Source organism: Neofelis nebulosa, chromosome 3 (assembly GCF_028018385.1).
Source record: "Neofelis nebulosa isolate mNeoNeb1 chromosome 3, mNeoNeb1.pri, whole genome shotgun sequence".
Lineage (NCBI taxonomy): Eukaryota > Metazoa > Chordata > Mammalia > Carnivora > Felidae > Neofelis > Neofelis nebulosa.
Genome location: NC_080784.1, coordinates 64,354,519 through 64,372,357, shown reverse-complemented (window position 1 = coordinate 64,372,357; position 17,839 = coordinate 64,354,519). Strand labels below are relative to the sequence as shown.

General features: G+C 42.5%; 1 protein-coding gene across 5 annotated transcripts in view; it reads left to right on the top strand.

The window, feature by feature from the left end:
• The first annotated feature begins 1,315 nt into the window (after positions 1-1,315).
• KLHL2 (kelch like family member 2) overlaps positions 1,316-17,839 on the top strand; it is a 121,806-nt gene continuing 105,282 nt past the window's right edge. For 2 of the 5 annotated variants that reach the window (XM_058720957.1, XM_058720959.1), the window contains exons 1-2: positions 1,319-1,812; positions 14,668-14,793. In XM_058720957.1, the coding sequence (XP_058576940.1) occupies positions 1,787-1,812; positions 14,668-14,793 (152 nt within the window). In that variant the 5' untranslated portion in view covers positions 1,319-1,786. Of the gene's footprint in view, positions 1,813-14,667; positions 14,794-17,839 lie in introns of all 5 variants that reach the window. The other 3 variants (XM_058720958.1, XM_058720955.1, XM_058720954.1) reach the window with 3 other exon arrangements.

The following is a 17,839-nucleotide window of genomic DNA, read 5'->3' as shown; positions in this document are numbered from 1 at the left end:
ATTTATTTTTGGGACAGAGAGAGACAGAGCATGAACGGGGGAGGGGCAGAGAGAGAGGGAGACACAGAATCGGAAACAGGCTCCAGGCTCCGAGCCATCAGCCCAGAGCCTGACGCGGGGCTCGAACTCACGGACCGCGAGATCCTGACCTGGCTGAAGTCGGACGCTTAACCGACTGCGCCACCCAGGCGCCCCTTGGTGGAGTATTTTAAAACAAATACCAGCAAAGGTGTCCTTTTAATTATGAGATCAAGCTGCTCACAACTTTCCAGTTGCTTTTCGGTAAGAGTCAAATCTTTTATGATGGCCTACAAGGCCTCTGTGATATGCCAGTCTGCCCCATACAACATCTCGTTTCCTGTCCTCACTCTGCTTCAGCTACACCGGAGGTTCTCAAACCTTAGCACGCATCAGCATCTTCTGGAAGGCTTGTTATAGCACAGACGGCTAGGCTCCACCCCAGAGTTTCTGGTTCAGTAGATCTGAAGTGGGCCTCCAGAATTCGTATTTCTAACAAATTCCCAGATGCTATTGGACACACCTGGACAACCACCTGCTACATTGTTCTCCTTTCAGTTCCTCAACAAGCCAGGCAAGATTTTGCATAGGAGTCTTTGCATGACTCTTCCCTTGCCCTGAGGGCTCTTTGCTTTCCTCAAGATTCATTTTATTCCATCTCTGTTTAAATGACATCATTTGCGGGGCCTTCTCTGGCTACTCCTAAAATAGCATCCCAGCTCCTCACTCTGATTTTCTTCATAGCAGGCATCGTTCGTTTGTTTCTCCGCCCGTCTAGATTGACAGCTCCACGAGCCCACAGACCTGGCTTTGCCCTCTCATCGCATTCCGTACCAACACCTTGTCTAGTAGGTGCTCATTTCACTTCTCCAACGAAGGGATCATACACTGAGAGGGGAGGCCCAGGTCCCTGCTTGGAACACTGGACAGGCAAATTCATTTCTTCCTGCCTCAGTTTCACCATTTCTAAAGGAAGTGGTTGGTTATGCCTACCCTTTCCCTCTCCCCAGGCATAGGCTCAAATCAAAAGCGAAGGATGTGAACACGCTTGCAAAGCAGAGCAGTAAGTGAATAGCGAGCGCTAATATGCCGTGCTTTCGGGTGCCCTTTTTCCTCACAGACAACCCGCCCCCCGCCCCATTTTCTAGCTCCCCCGCCCGGGTGACCCACAACCCCAGCTGCGGGCGGCCGCCGCCCCCGTCCCGCCCCGCGAGCCCGCGTCTGGGCACGCCCGCCCGCTCCTGGCTGGCGCCCGCCCGCCTCCACCAACAACAGCAGTAGTGGCGGCGGCAGCAGCAGCAGCACCCTCAAACAGCAACAGCAGGAGCAGCACCCTCCGCAGCGCCAGCACCCTCAGCAGCAGCAGAAGCAGCAGCAGCAGCAGCAAGAGGAAGGGGAGGCGCCGAGGGAGGGGTCCTCGGCCGCCGCGGGAGGCCTCATCGCCGTCCCGTCACGGCGTCGGCGCGGCCGGGGCCAAACCCGGAAGTGGCCGAGCCCGCGCGCCCGCCCGTCCCGCCGCCGCCGCCGCCACCGCCCCGCACTCCGGAGAGCGCGGGAGCCGCGCAGGCAGACGGAGCGCGCCCGGCCGAGCGGGCCATGGCCGCGGGGGCCGCCGCCGCAGGTGGTGGCGCGCGGTGAGGCGAGCGCGGCGCCCCCTCCGGGGCGGATGGAACGCGGCTCGGCGGGCGGGCAGTGCCGGCGTCCGCGGCTGGAATGGTGCTGGCGGCGGCGGTCGGTGCCTGCGTTCTGAAGCCCGAGAGGAGCCACAATGGAGACGCCGCCGCTGCCTCCCGCGTGAGTGAGCGGGCGGGCAGGCGGGCGGGCTGTGCGGCTGCGGATAAGCGCGCCGCTGCGGCGCGTGTCGCCGGCCACGGGCGCTGCTCGGGCACGGCCGCCCGGTGCCCGCCGGCGGAAGACGCCCGGAGCCGCCGGGGAGCGGACGCTGGGGGCGGCGGGAGGTGGGAGCTGCGGGGCGTGACGAGGTGCGGTTCCCGCAGTCCTGAGGCGGACGCGGGCGGAAACTCAGCCTGGCCAGGCAGTGACTTAGAACCCTGGATAGTATCTAGGGAAGGGGCTTCCCCATCCCAGGCGAATAGAAGATTCCGGCTGGGCTGGGCTTGGGGACTCTGCCCGTCCTGTGTGCGCCTCCCTGGAACGCTTGGGCTGCTGGTGCCTAGCTTGCCAACCCCTTTCTAAGGGATGGAGATATGCTGCACGGGAGTCCGTTGAAAAAAGGGAACTGGAAAGTACCAGACACCGGCGTCTAAATGAATTGACCTTAGATTGCTTGCTTCTTCGAATTTCTAGCAAAATTAATATCTGAAGAGCTTTTACATCACTCTAAGTGAGCCACGGCTGTTCAGGGCATGTGACCTCTTTTACCTGGCACTGCAGAAAATTGTATCCAGAAACCAGAGCATCTTCTGTTTCCTTGGTACCCTAGGCAAATTAGTAGTGTAGCTACCTGTCAGGCACAGGTGTCTTCTTCCTTGGTACCCAAATACATTCAAGATACCTGCAGCGAAACTACTTTCCAGAAATAATAACAGTTAAACAATTACGTGGAAGATACTGAAGAATTGCATTATTCAGTGCAGTATATATTTTTTGAAAGTATTTGGTAAAAGTGGACTATAAATCCCCAGGAGTTTTGAAAATTTCCATTTTGATTTGCCTTCCTTAGTTTAACCTTTATCAGGGAACAAGAGCCCCTTGAATCTGACTTTTCAAACCTCAAGCAAACCTCATTCTGAGATCAGTGTACCTTTTCACGAGAGCTTATTCATGGAGCCTTATCGTTTTTCACTTAGATTTGGCCAGCTTCACTCCATGGCAGTTGTACCGCACCAGCCTCTTGTGGTTATTTGGCAGAATTCCAGCCAAAATATGGGTATTTGGCCTGGACTGAATAATTTTTTGATGTCCAGCCCTTTTAAGGAGAGCTGGAACTATAAGATCCTGGAACTGTAATTTCTAAAAGTGCCTTACAGAATTTTTAGCTTGAGTGGAACAGGTCATGGGGATCTAAGGAGTAGATGATAAAACTGATGAATTGACCCTTCCTGGCCAGTAGAAGCAAGGGCTCAGTGGCTTCGTGATCACTTAGCTTTGAGGGCTTTGTGATCGGGTCATGTTCTTTAGCAGGTTTGGGAAGGCTCCTAAACCCTAGGAAACATGATGGTGGATTGTTAGCATCAGCAGCATGAATATAGCACCAGCACATGGGTTCTGTCCAGGCTTAGAGACAATTAAGGCAGGAAATGGTTCTTGTATGTAGGTAGCACATAGTATATGGAATATATCATGTAGGCATGTTATCTATACTAAGCCTGTTCCCTTTATATCAGTTTCCTGCAGTCCCCTTTTACTTTTGGAGCAGAGGAAACTACAGGAAAGAACAAGGGGCTCTTAGAATGCAGGTGGAAAAAAGGGTGTGGACAAAAAGCAGCCTCTGGAGGGAGGGACTAGAGATATAGAAAATGATTTAAATAGAAATAATTGAAAATGAAATGGACGTGTGCATGGAAATAGTGATAAACTGAATCTAGGACAGATCAATTAATCATAATTTTGGTATCCAGCACAATTCTCTGGTATTGAGACTCCATCAATAATGCTGGAACAATGACAGGCTGAGATGTAATGGAAAACAAGGAATGTCAGCAGGGATGAAAGATTTGTTAAAACTTCTTTTAATGAGGGGTGGCTAAAGTTGGTGAGACTTCTTGATTGTTGATATTCATTTAATACTAAATACAAATGGGGTTTATTTTCATTTGGCCCATCTAAAATTAACCCTCATTCCAGAATTTGTTAGAATCAGAAATAGGTTCCCTTCCTGCCCCTTGGCCTATTTGCCTTCACTCCCATTAGCTTACTTTTTCCTTCCACACTAAATCATAGGTGCTGTATTTGAGGATTGCAGACAGTGTCTTTGGGAAGGAGCTTTATTGGGCCTCACTGGGCTTGAGTTGGGTAGATGGAGGCAGTCAAAGTTATTGGGAGGGCTCAGCTTCTTGTAAGGTTAGATTTTTAACCTGAGCTTTAAGGCAAGGAAAGATGTTTGATGTGGACTTAAAATGCCTTGGGTGATGTGGTTGGAAGCAGGAGCTCAGATCCTCTTTGGGTGAGTGTCTGTTTATTAACTCATTAATTCTGCGAATATTTGAATGCCTGTCTCTGCCTGCCACTGTGGAGGAGCTTATGCTCGTCCTTCTCTTGTGACAGCTAGTTTTACACTGTTTTCAGATCCCACCTTGCTGCCCTTCAGCCTGTTAGCACATTGTCTTGGAGGGGTAGGATGACTGCCCAGGTTCTCTAGTTCCTTTGGGATGGGATGGGCTCGTTGAAATTAGGTTTTGATCTCTTCTACTCTTTCCACTCTTTCACTCTTTGCCTCCAAGTTCTCCTCATCCTTTTTGATTCTCATATTGTCACTGGGCTTCATATCTCTCTGCCTGTTGTTTTTTGGATCTTATATGTGACGTTTAGATTCTCTTGCATTTAGGAGTCTGGGTGATATTAAGATGATGGGACATTTGCCTCTGATTGAATCTGAAGGTGTGTAACTAAAAATTAGATGTAGGTTAGTTAGTATAGGAATTTTGGGTGGTAAACTGAGACGTGCAGCCCTGACCTCAGGAATGTTTTGCATATTCTAGCTTTTATAGTTATTTTTGTAAAAGATTTTCATAATTATGAAATTGAGGGAAGGCTGAGGTATAGGGTGGCATGCATCCCTTTGACCACCTCTCACTGAACATTGTTTTGGTCCTTGTTTTCTTAATGGCTCTGCTTTTACATGTTGGCTTTCTCTTTACAAGCCTTACATCTTTGCTTTTCCTTCAGAGAGCTCAGCAAACATGTCTCACATACAACCATATCTTGGATCAGCGATTCCACATCACTGGAGACTCTTGGCATCAGAGTTGTTCAAGCGTAGGCAGACAGACATCTTCTTGACCGTGTTCATAGGGATTTAGGCAGCAGAAGATTGGTTGAATCAGAGCAGAGGTTTTCAGAATTTTGGATTTCACTGACCTTTAAAGTTAAAAAAATAAATAAATAAACTGAGGTCCATCACAGAACTGCTAACTTATTTTTTTGCTTAGTAGAAAAAAAATTGATGAAATAATAATTATCAGCTATCACCATTTTTTTTTTTTTTTTGTAAAAGGAAGGACAGTTTAGTGTCCCTTTCCAAATACAAAGAAAGACGTAATCTCAGACTTAAAAGGATAGTCTTTAAATTGAATTAATTTAGTTTTATGAAAACTTACTATATTTTCCTTATTTTGTCACGGATCAATAAAAAGTTTACTGGAGCCCAGCTTTTGTGATCCACCGGACCAGATGACGTTTAATGTTCTTTCTAATTTTAAGATTGAGTTACTGTGAATTTGGAACCTTGACGCAGGTTACCCCAGTATTCATTGGTTTGTCTTACAGCACATTGGAATGTATTCTTGGTTTTGTTTAAGTAGGCATGAATGTAAATTGGGCATCTGTCAGATGATAGGTGAATCTCCTCAGTGACAGACAAAGATGTTTAAAATATGTAGGAGTAATAATGGCTGACAAGGTAATGTTGAAAGAAGACATGGATCACTGTGTGTTGAAAGAAGTGTTATGTAAGGAAAATTCTGAGGTGTATTTGGGAACTTGAGAAGTGGATTCTGGAAATAGGTAACATTGATGCAGTAGTCTTAAATTTTTCTGATGCTGGGAAATCACTCCTCCCTCTCCCACTAAATAGCCCCAAACCTCTTGTTTCTATAATACACACAGTAGGCATTCAATAAATATCAGTAAGCCTGCTTTCTTGAAGGTGACTGTAAATTTACTCATCTGTGGCTGTAATGGAACTGCACTAGAAGTGTTTATGAAAACAGTTGAACTTCTTCCTTAAGACCAGGAAGAAGGTTCTTTTCAGGTGATACAGAGAATGAAAATTGCTTTTCAGATGCTCTTCTATAGAATTCTTCCAAATTCTAAATATTGTTTACTATTTATAATAAGGGAGATAAGGTTTTTCATTCATATTTATTGGGTGCTTACTATGACCAGACTTTGGGAATATCTCAGAAAACAAAGTCTTTTTCATTGTGGTTGAAACTGATAGCAAACAAATATTTAATACAATTCCCGTAGTGCTAGGGTCAGTATACTTTGTGTGTTATGTGCTTTACTGTTTTACATTTCAGACGGCTGGCATTTGCTGAAGTATTTTTTTGACCAGTTCTTTTCACTGATCCTGCCTTGAAAATAAGCCCTTGCTTTCTATGACACTGCTTTTTCTTGGTTCCCTCCCGTAGGTTTTAGGTTGCTAAATGTGATTTACTTTATTACTTTATCTCATTTAATCTTGTGAACATGAGATTATGTTGGTGTAGGTTCTTATCTTTTTTCAGATGGTAAATTCCTTTTCGAAGGTTATCAAGTAGGAGGAGAAGTTGGGACTCTCTCACTGATCACTGTTTTCTGTCTTAGATGGCTTTTCTTCTGTTACGGTTCATTGGCAGTGGCTGCTCCTCACAGATGCAGGTTTTGGCCAGTTCTTTTTAATAACTATTGATCACTAAGTTGTGGCTCCATCTGTGTCTTAAGCCTAGGCTCTAGATCTGTGCCTCAGTCTTGGATTTTCAACTTCTTATAGAACTTCTCTGCTCTTAGCTTACACATCAGATTCAACATGTCTGAAACTGAGTTTGTAACCTTTGTTCTCAAACTGATTTCCCTTTATAACATCTGCACATAATCAATGGAATAATCATCCTTTTGGTCCCAGATACCCAAAGCCTTGGCGTGGTCTTTGATTTCTCTCTCTCTCTCTGTCTCTCTGTCTCTCTGTCTCTCATCATCCTCCACACTTAATCAACTTCTGGAAACTGTATACTCATGGTTTCAAGTGTCCATTCTGACTCCTTCTATCCTGAACAGATTTCATCCCTTGATACCTGCATTTTTCTTTTACCTTTTCTCCTGTTGAACTCTATGTGTTGTTTCCTCACCTTTCAATCCACTTACTATTTTGACCCCAGCATCTTAGAGTCACATCAAGTGACTTACCAAACCAGTTATCTCAACCAGATAGATGGTCAGAGTCCTCGATCATTTTGTCCTAATTTTACAGTATGTTCAAAAGTATTATGTGCTTTGACCTCCTAGAGTAAACTCTGCCTTATCATGAGTGAGGAATCCCCAGCCTTTTCCCAGCCTGTCCCCAGTTAAAACAACTTGGAATTCTTCCAAAGCCCACTTGGAACCCTCTCTTCCTTCACAAAGTCTTCCCTATTTACTCTTATTCATTCCAGCTGCTCTTTGCATTCCTCTAGTGTTGGTAGCCCATTATTTTGCACCTGTGTGCTGACTTGTGCCATTCCCTGGTGGTTTCAGATGTGCCTCCCCAGTTAGATGGTAACTGGAGAAGTTTCTTGCGTTCAGCCTCCTTCATCTCCCCCATTCTGCTTATGTTAGGGTATGCAGTCAGCATCTAGGCAGTGCTTATCTACTTGATTTATTAACACTGGTGGTTGCGTGGAGTATTGCTAATAATTTTTAATTGAATGTCACAATTAAAAAGGAGGAAGGCCAGTCACATCCATAAAAATATATCTCTATATTCAGTTCAGCTCCTAACCTCAACATTTTTCTTCTTAACTCTGTGTTTACATTCATACAGTATTTAATGCTTGTACAGCTCCCTGAGGCAAGTAGGTGAGGTGTTATTATCTTTGACTTTCCTATTACATTTCGTATTAGACATATTTGTGGAATAACAGCACCTTATTTTGTAAGTAAACAGTCTAAAGGCCAGAGAGGCCAAGTGACTACACCCAAGGTCACTTGGTTAGTATTTGGCATCGTCAGGAATACCATTCAGGTCTTCCAGCTGATTCTGGTCCTCTTCTAGTGTGTTTTCATCCGAGTGTTAGAAAATGTAGCCTAGTCAACTGAATTGTGAAATCAAATTGCTGCCCTCTCTTACTAGCCAAGTGCTGGTAATACTAGGGAAAGTGGCAAAAGAAAGGCCAGAAAAAAGAGTTGATAAAAGACACGGAAGTGTTTGAAATGGATCACCGACCTCTTTCTCCCTATTTTAGCACATCACAAATATCCCACTCTGACAGCGCTTTGTTAACTGTTTGTTTATAACAAATTCTTTAAAATAAGATTGATCTTGCATAAGACATGCTTTTTACCCTGGTCCCTTTCCTGGTAATAGTCACTGCCAGGGACAAAAAGTGCCTGATTGTGCTCTGTTTGTCATGTAGGTGGGAGGGAAAGAGGGAGAGCAAGCTGAGTTGAACTGAAGCAGAGCTTTTTACAGCTCTATTGTTCTACTATCAGAGAGCAATTATATTCCAACTTCCATCAACCTCTCCACTTCAGACATCCCAACCACGTCCTCCTGCCAGTGCTTCTCCGCACACTTAACATAAAGCCACATGACTAAATCCCAGCGGGGAGAGTAGTGGGTCCAGGGTGTGTGTGAGATCTCCCTCTGTCCTCCAGTAGGTTCAGTGCTCTCCCTTAATTGCTAATCCATTTTAGGAAAATTGGGCATTTCCAGCTTTTCCAGCTCAGAGAAATCTGAAACATAACTTTTGGCAATATATGTGCTATACTGATGTATTCCGTGGCATTACCTTTTGTTCTGTCACCATGCAAAGTTATTACAATATTATTGACTATATTTCCTATGCTGTACTTTTCATCCTTGTGCCTTATTTTATAACTGGAAGTTGGTACCTCTTAATCCCCTTCACCTGTTTCTCTCACTCCCCAAACCTTCTCCTCGCTAGCAACCACCAGATTGTACTCTCTATATTTATGAGTCTTTTTCTCTTTTTTTGTTGTTTGTTTGTTTAGATTGCACATATAAGTGAAATCATGTGGCATTTGTCTTTGTCTGACTTTTTTCAATTAGCACAATACCCTTTAGGTTCATCCATGTCATCACAAATGGCAAGATTTCAGTGGCATCATTATGATGTCTTGTAAGGTGTTCTGTGACTGGAGAGCAGGGATTTTGTTTTGTCTCACAAGATGCTTTATATTCAGTTCTATAGGTCTTCATACTGAAGGTACAATCCAAATTCTTACATGTAAATAGATATAGACACTAACTTTTTTAAAGCTATATTTATTTGGTAATAGGACCAAATAAATGTCTGTAGATGATAGTTAGTCTGCTGGCTCTATACCTAATGAAAGTTTGAATTCCAAACAATTGAAGAGAATCTGCAGAGCATGTCTCTTTGTCTTTAGCTAATTGCAAAAACTGAAGCCACAACTCTTCCACAAACCAAATCCTGTTTCCAGTGGAGAAAGCCCTCTATTTTTACAACCTCTAAATACTACGGTGGTTATTTGGGTGAGATGAAGGATGTGAGACTATTTTGTTGGGAAACTGTAGAGTAGCATAACATACTAGTTAAAATATCGGCCTTCTGATGTCTTGGACTTGCAAACTGGAGTGTTGTTAGTATAATCAGCTTCTGAGTGGAAGTTTAGTTAGGGACGACAGCACAGAAAATAGAAGAGATATTATAAAGTAATGGAGAAACTTCAGAGCCGTAGAGCATGGATGGTGACTGAAAACAACAGCTGCTGATGTGAACTTGGCAGAAGTTTGTGAGTAATGGTGGGTGACTCATTGTGAGCAAGGGAGTCTTACAGCCTTTGAGGTGAACAGGCAGAGGGGAGAGCAGAGATGGTGGCCACCCAGGGGCTAAGTATTTGTGTCCTGCATGTGAAAATGTCTGGTCCCCTGTTAAATTTTGCAGCTGCATCATTCACATGAGTTACAGCATTGTTTCTACCAGAAAACCCTAAAAACATGAACAACTCATATGTTCTAAAGTGTTTGTTCTCAATCTGAGATGATTGTCCCGGGGTGGGAGGAAAGTGGGTGGTGGGACATATTACATCACTTTTTTTGTTTTGTTTTGAAATTATACATAGCTGCCTTTCACCCCTGCTTCTGGAGATGCTGTCATTCAGATATACCTAGTCCTATAAAAAGGGCTTGCCCAAATCTTCATGGGAAAAGGGATGGTTGAGTGCAGTTTGAAAAATTGTTTGGCTCATTGATTTTTAAAAATCAATAATTAAAAAATTTTTTTTTAATTTTGAGAGAGAAAGTAAGAGAGAGTGCACACACGCAGGGAAGGGGCAGAGAGAGAGGGACACACAGAATCTGAAGCAGGCTCCAGGCTCTGAGCTGTTAGAGCCTGACACGGGGCTCAAACTCACGAACCGTGAGATCATGACCTGAGCCCAAGTTGGATGCTTAACCAACTGAGCCACCCAGGTGCTCCTAAAATTTTTTCTGAAGCTTATTTATTTTGAGAGAGAGAGAGAGAGCATGAGTGAGGAAGGGACAGAGACAGTGGGAGAGAGAGAATCCCCAAGCTGACAGCACTGAGCTCAACATGGGACCCCATCTCACAAACCATGAGATCATGACCTGAGCCAAAATCAGGAGTTGGACACTTAACCGACTGAGCCACCCAGGTACTCCTTGCTTCTCATCCTTCTGACCCCTGCCATTAGGAATCACTCTGCCAGAACAAGTAATGTATATCTAAAGAAACTATGCCTCATTTCTAAGATGGCCACAGAATTCTTGCAGTAGGTTTAAACCTTTGCTTATGGATATTGACTCTTTGAGGGAGACAGCCCTGTGAGAGACTTTATTTTCTTCTTCTCTGAGAGTTCATTTCTGTCACTAGTGTGTTTTGGGGCAGAGTTAGAGTTACCTAGTTACCTGGTCTGAGAAGCCAACCTTACCCACAGCTGGAAATTTACACAAGAGTCAGTCATTGAAGGAAGACTCAAAGATTCTTATAAAACATAGCTGTGTATTGGGATCCAGACCCTTGGAAACCTCAACTATGTTGAGTATGTTTTGATAGCAGTAAGCTATTGGAAAGTTTTAAGACTGGTTGCAAGTTAGACTTGGGGAAAGACTTAAAATGAAAGAACTTTGAAAAAGTATCTCTTCTAGATAATTAAAAGAAGACAGTTCTCAGAATGAGGAGCTTCTCTGGAAAAGGCTACCTCCCTGCTTCAGAAGGGAAGCAGGGAGAAGGTTTAACTGCACTTACTGGTATACCTGAAAGGGTAAACCTTCACCTCCCACTTAGCTGCTTCCTAGTGTATGTTTATTTTCCACATCTGTAGTTTTAGGCATGATGTATCATTTTGTTACTCAGTTCTTCTGAGTGAGAGACTATCTAACACAAAACCATATAGGAAATGGAAAATTATGGAAAGGACTTTAGTGTTGAAAATGTAGCCCTGTGCAGCAGGGTGCTGTATTTGTAAGTAGCTCTCAGTACAGAGAACACTTAAAAAAAAAAAGTCAGTGTTATTTCTTACTTATTCCTTTAAGCCTTTGAATAAAGTCTTTTCTTTGTAGAGTTTATGGAGTACATCAGAAAAAGCAGGAGCTGAACATAGCTTTAAGAATGCACCTATATAGATATTGATTGCTATATGGTAGTTTTAAAAGAAATTTTTTTTTAATGTTTATTTTTGAGAGAGACAGAGTGTGAGCGGGGGAGGGGCAGAGAGAAAGTAAGACACAGAATCCGAAGCAGGCTCTGAGCAGGGGCTTGAACCCATGAACTGCAAGATCATGACCTGAGCCAAAGTCAGAGGCTCAACCAACTGAGCCACCCAGGCGCCCCATGTATGGTAGCTGTCTTAAAGTTAATTCTCTAATGCAGGCAGTTTTAATTCATAATTTCTTAAGCAAATATAAACACTCTTGGCTCTTAAATAATGGTATTCTTTCTAGGACTGAGTTGCTCTCACTTCCATTCTGAGCATTGAAAAGCCCTTCTGTGATAGTTTTGTCAGTCCTCAATATTATATTTCCCTTTTGTTATAAACTCTTAAGTTATTAAACTAGAAGCTAATGTAAAACTTCTTAAGTTGCTATACATGCGGACGTTCAGTGTTATGTGGTCAGAAAGTTTGCATAGGTTGAATATATCTATATAATTTCCCTTTCCTCCTACTGTTTTCTTTATGAAAGGGTGGTGGGGAATAGCATGAGAATATGTCTTAAACTATAAAATGTTTCCCAGTCCCCTCCACCAGATCTGAATGTTCTTTCATCTTTGTCTCCTAGATTTACTAGCTCTTTTTCTCAGGCCAAGCGTAACTCATCCCTCTACACACACACACACACACACACACACACACACACACACACACACGAGGATGTACTGTCCTATTCTCCCATTCCAGCTGTGGGCTCACCTCCAGGAGGCAGGGTCTTGTACTCATTTGCTTGTAAGGCCCCCCTTTAAAAACTCCCAAGTGATAGGGACACATGACTTATCTCCACTTCTGGTATGCAAACCCTTGAAGAATCAGATGCCTCAATTAGTGTTGAATGGAGGACTGAGCAAAGATAGCATCTGTAGTTAATGGTAGAGGTTACATTAATGTTTGAGTGCTTGAGTTCCATTGCTTCGTGTACCTTCTATGTGTACGTTTCTACCCAGCTAAAGTTTCCTCTCCAACTCTAGACTCTAATATGCCAATTTTACATCTTCATTTGGATGTCTGATATCTTAAAACCAACATGTGTGAAGGCTAAGCTCTTGATCTTCCTACCCCCAAACTGGTTCCACCTGCAGCCTTCCCCATCTCAATGGAAACTCAGTCCTTCCAGTTGCTCAAACCAAAAAATTGGGAGTCATCCTGATTTTCTTTGATGCACCACGTGCATTTCGTCAACAAATCTCGTTGACACTACCTTTAAAATATACCCAGAACCCAGCGACTTCTCATCACTGCTCCTACCTCCACTGCTACTACCGTGCTCCGAGCCTCTGGCATCTCCTACTGAATCACTCTTCTAAATAGTTTACACTCTTTTATCTTTGCCCACATTGACTATTCTCACCCAGCAGCCAAATGATCCTATTGAAAACGTAACTTGGATGGTGTCATTCTTCTGTGATGCCTCCCTATTCACTCAGGGTAAAAGCCAAAGTCCTTACAGTGTCCCACAGGTCCTACATGATCTGCACTCCCCTCTGCCCCCCTAGCCCCAGCCCTGTCCTCACCATTCCTGGAACACACCAGGCACATGTAGGCCTTGGCTCTAGCTCTTCATTCCTTCTGGACCTTCTCTCACCTCCTAGTCTTGGTTCAGATCTCACTTCTCTGATGACCCTCTTGACTAGTGCAAGTTGTATCACTCCGTCCTCTCGATTCTTTTTACCCTGCCTTTGTTCTTATATCCGTAGCTCTTATTTTATGATGTGCTGCCTGTTTTACTGATTTGTTCTGCGTATTGTCTCCTCCCCATCGCCCCTGCTAGACTCCAAGCTCTGTGAGGGTGGGAGTCTTTTTTTTGTTCACTGTTCACCTGTATTCCAAGTGCCTAGAATGGTGCTTGGTACATAGTTGGGACTCAAAAAATGTTTGCTGAGTGAATTCGTAAGAGGTAATACTTTAAAAATAAATGATCCTTTCAGAATGGGTCAGGAAAGGAAGAGGTACGAAGAGAAATATGGCAATAAATAATGATGTTTGCCTCTTGTCCTTTGTGTGATATATATGCAAGTATGACTTCTTTAGGCTTAATTTGGTATCCTGATTTTTTTTCTTTAATAGCTTTATTGAGGTATAATTTACATGCCATAAAATTCACCTATTACAGTTGTACAATTCAGTGATTTTTTAGTACATTTCTAGAGTTGCGCAACTGTCTTCTCAGAAAGTTCCCTTGTGTCCATTAGTAGTTAATCCCCACTCCCTGCCATGGTACCCTGATTTTATTTGTTAATTTTTTTGCTCCCAAGTCTCAAAAGAGTAGTTTATACAGCAATACTAATACAGCCTGTGCTCTTAAAAATTATGTTTAAATATGAAGTTAAATATCATTGCTTAATGTAGGAAATGGTATTGAACATTAGTGAAAAGAATGGGCTCAAAGAGTCAGACTGACTTTGCTCTTACCCAGCTCTACTATTTAGTTACCTAAATTGTTTTTTGCCTTCATCTTTTCATCTGTTAAATGGGGATGGTAATAGTAATGAGCTCACAGAGTTGTTGTGAAGATTAAGCAAATAATACAAGTAAACAACTTAGCACAGTGGCTGCTGAATAGTAAATACTCAATAAACTTTAACTAACAGGATTAATCTCTTGTTACAAGAGTAGGTCTGAAATATATGGGGTAAATAAATAGCCTGGCAGGTAGAGAGCAAAGTTCAAATCAGAGTCTAAGTTTTTGAAGTTTGTGTAAAATATGGTCCTGTTTCTGTCTTGGTTTGTAAATAATGTATGACTACAGCAGATTGTTAAAAGCATGTTAATTTCCAACAGAGATCATTTCTCAGCATTTTTATTTCAAAGTATCTGCTGAACCACTTTTACTGAATTTTCTGTGCTCCTTTGTGATAGAGCTTTGACACCGTGGAGGTGGTTACCCACTTTTTTGTTGAAATCGTAGTGACCATCAGAAAGTGCTCTGAATTGTGTCTTGATCTTACATTGGGATATACTGCAAGACTTCTTCTAAATGAATTTGAGAGATTTGTTGTATCTCTTATAGCCTAACAAGCCAGAACTAAATTATTTTTAATAAGATCTTTTCTGTTTTTTTTCTTTTATGTACAGATGCACAAAGCAGGGTCATCAGAAGCCTCTCGATTCAAAAGATGATAATACTGAAAAACACTGCCCAGTGACAGTGAATCCTTGGCATATGAAGAAAGCTTTCAAAGTCATGAATGAATTAAGAAGGTATTATTACATTAATATTCATGTAACATGGGTCTCTTCCCTTTATTTTGTAGTTGTTTCTAGTGAATATGCTCTTCATGCCTCATTGGTTCTTTATTTGATATAGAGAACATTAAAAGCTGTTTCTACCGGTTTTTTGTTTTTTTTTTTTAATCAGAAGCATGAATGGTATAAGGCTGGTCTCCGATATGTAGCAACTAGCCATATGTGGTTAATCTGAATTAAGATGTTCTGTAAGTAGAAAATACAAAGTGGATTTCCAAGATTTAGTACAAAAAAGAATGTACAATGTTTTATTAATAACTTTTAAGAATATTGGTTACATTTAAAAATGATAATATATGGGATATTTTGGGTTAAATAGAATATATTATTGAAATTATTTTCACTTGTTTCTTTTTTTAATGTGATTACTAGAAAATTATGAATTGCATTATATTTTATATTACATATATTTCCCATAGTTCTATTGGATGGCTTGGTGTAGGGTTTCTCACTTATCACAAAGATACGGAAAGAAAACTGTAAGGGAAAAATGTGATACTTTGGTGGTGGTGGTGGTGGTAGTAATTTTGAGGACTGGTGACCTGCCCATTGTTAACGTTATTCTTAAGTATGTTAAAGGTCACTGATATGAAAGAAGTGACTTTAAAAGTTGATTGGAAAATGAATAGTTGTTTTTTTTTTAATTAAAAGACTAATGTGTGTATTAACCTTGGTTTAGTTTTCTTAGCCCTTTGTGAAAGTATTTTTTTCTGCATTGTTCTCTTTGTGAAAGTACATATATTTAAAAGCTTGGACTAAAAAGAAGGGAGTGACTTAAACTGTCCTTCAATCTCTATGTGCTATGTCTTCGTAAAAGTCCACCCTTTAGGCCCATCATTTGTTTGTTTTTTCTTTACGTAAAGATTCAATAAATATTTATCTGTTGGGTGCTGGAGATACAATGGTGAGCATGAGACACATAGCTTATGGTTGAATGCAGGGAGCAGGCATTAATCAGAGGATTACACACATAATTTACTGTAAATTTTAATGGCAGTAAGTGCTATGAAGGAGGGCTGCCTGGTGCTGTGAAGGTTGATAACAGTGGTCAGGAAAGGCTTCCCGACCTGATAGAAATATTTGTGCTGAGAACTAAAGCAAAACAGAGGTAAGGAAATGAAGGCAGGATGGGGGTGGGAGAGGTTAGAAAACTGTTCCACGCACAGGGAATGGCAATGCCCAAGTCTGGTGGTGGGACAGAGCTGGCCTCATTGGAGGAAATGAGGGGCAGCTGGAGCACAAATGTCAAGGGGGTCATGGCAAGAGAGGAGCCTGAGTGGGCAGGTGGGGCCCAGCATACTCTGGGCCTTACACATTTCAGTCTTGTTGTCATGGGAGGAAGCCACTGGAGAGTGTTAAAGCAGGGTAGTGACATGATCAGATTTGTACTGTGAAAAGAACATACTTGCTGCTAGGTGGAGAGTGAAGTGGAGAGGGACAAGGAAGTTAAATCGACTATAGCATACTTGATTTGCTTCCTAGTCCAGCTCTGATAGTATTTCTAATGTTTTCATTTAGTCTTTGGGAAAATATGTAGTTGGGATAACCCAGCAGGTCCGGATGTGCTGTTCTAGTTTTTTAATCCCGTTTTAACAGTAGTTATTGAATGTAAACTGCAGTGGTTACTAAATGGAACTGAAAAGTAAGAAAAATAGTCATTAAAATGTTTTTTTTTTAATGTTTATTTTTGAGACAGAGAGACAGAGTGTGAGCGGGGAAGGTGCAGAGAGAGACAGAGACCCAGAATCTGAAGCAGGCTCCAGGCTCTGAGCTGTCAGCACAGGGCTCAGACTCACAAACCACGAGATCATAACCTGAGCTGAAGTCGGACGGTTAACCGACTAAACCACCCAGGTGACCCTAGTCTGGTCATTTTAAGACTGAGATTTTTAATGGCTCTTCTCTTTCTTTGAAAAGTCTAGAAAGACTGACTTTTTCCTGTTCACATTTCCTCTCCCCACCCCCTTCTGTGGGAGCACCATAACCATGGCCTTCCACTGGTGTGAGTAGGGCCTCTGTTGACCTAGGCATGACTCACTAAACTTCAGGGAAGGTGACACCTTCCCCTGAGGTGGATGACCCCGGTTTAGGGACACACTCTGGACTTGGGCGAACTGTTTTACTTCTTTGAGGCTTAACTATAAAATGAAGGGAGGAGACAGGATGGAATGTGAGGTTCATTGCTGCTCTGACTTCTCTGAGTCTGTGAGATTTTTTCCTGCTTACATGCACAGCACTGGTGTCCTTGCTTCATCCTGGGTTTATTTTGCTCTAGCCTTCATGTACCTATTTGTCCCGTTTTGGGTGTGAACTATATGGCTGTGAAACAGCGTCTTACTCTTTGTCTCTTTGTGTCGTACCATATCAGGAACCAACGTGTCACCAGGCTGGTAGTTGATGCTGATTTTCACAAAGAACGACTTTTAAATAGCCAGAGGGTGTTTGCTGCCAGCTCTATATCCAGGATTGTTTTAATAAACTCACTAACTGATATTGGTTTTTTTTTTTGTTTTTTTTTTTTTAAATAAACTCTCTTGGGATTCATCAGAACCCTTTTGTTTTGTTTTAAATATCATTCACTTCTGGGGCACCTGGGTGACTCAGTTGGTTGAGCGTCTGACTTTGGCTCAGGTCGTGATTTCATGGCTCGTGAGTTCCAGCCCCGCATTGGGTTCTGAGCCTGGAGCCTGCTTCATATTCTGGGTCTCTCTCCCTCTCTGCCGCTCTCCTGCTCATGCTCTCTCTCTGTCTCTCAAAAATAAAAATAAACATTAAAAAATTTTAAAAATATCATTCACTTCTCTCTTAACCCTTATGGCCCATTTGAGTAATTAAAAAAAAAATCTTGGAGGAAGCCTATTCTTTAAACAGCTGAAAATCTTTAATTTCCTGCCATTGCATCAACTTCCTGCTGCCAGGAAGAGGTAGCTGAGGGTGGTTTCCTGACTTCTGGGAAGAGAGAACTTCCTTGTTCTTATTGCTCTGCTCTTGGGCCCTTGCC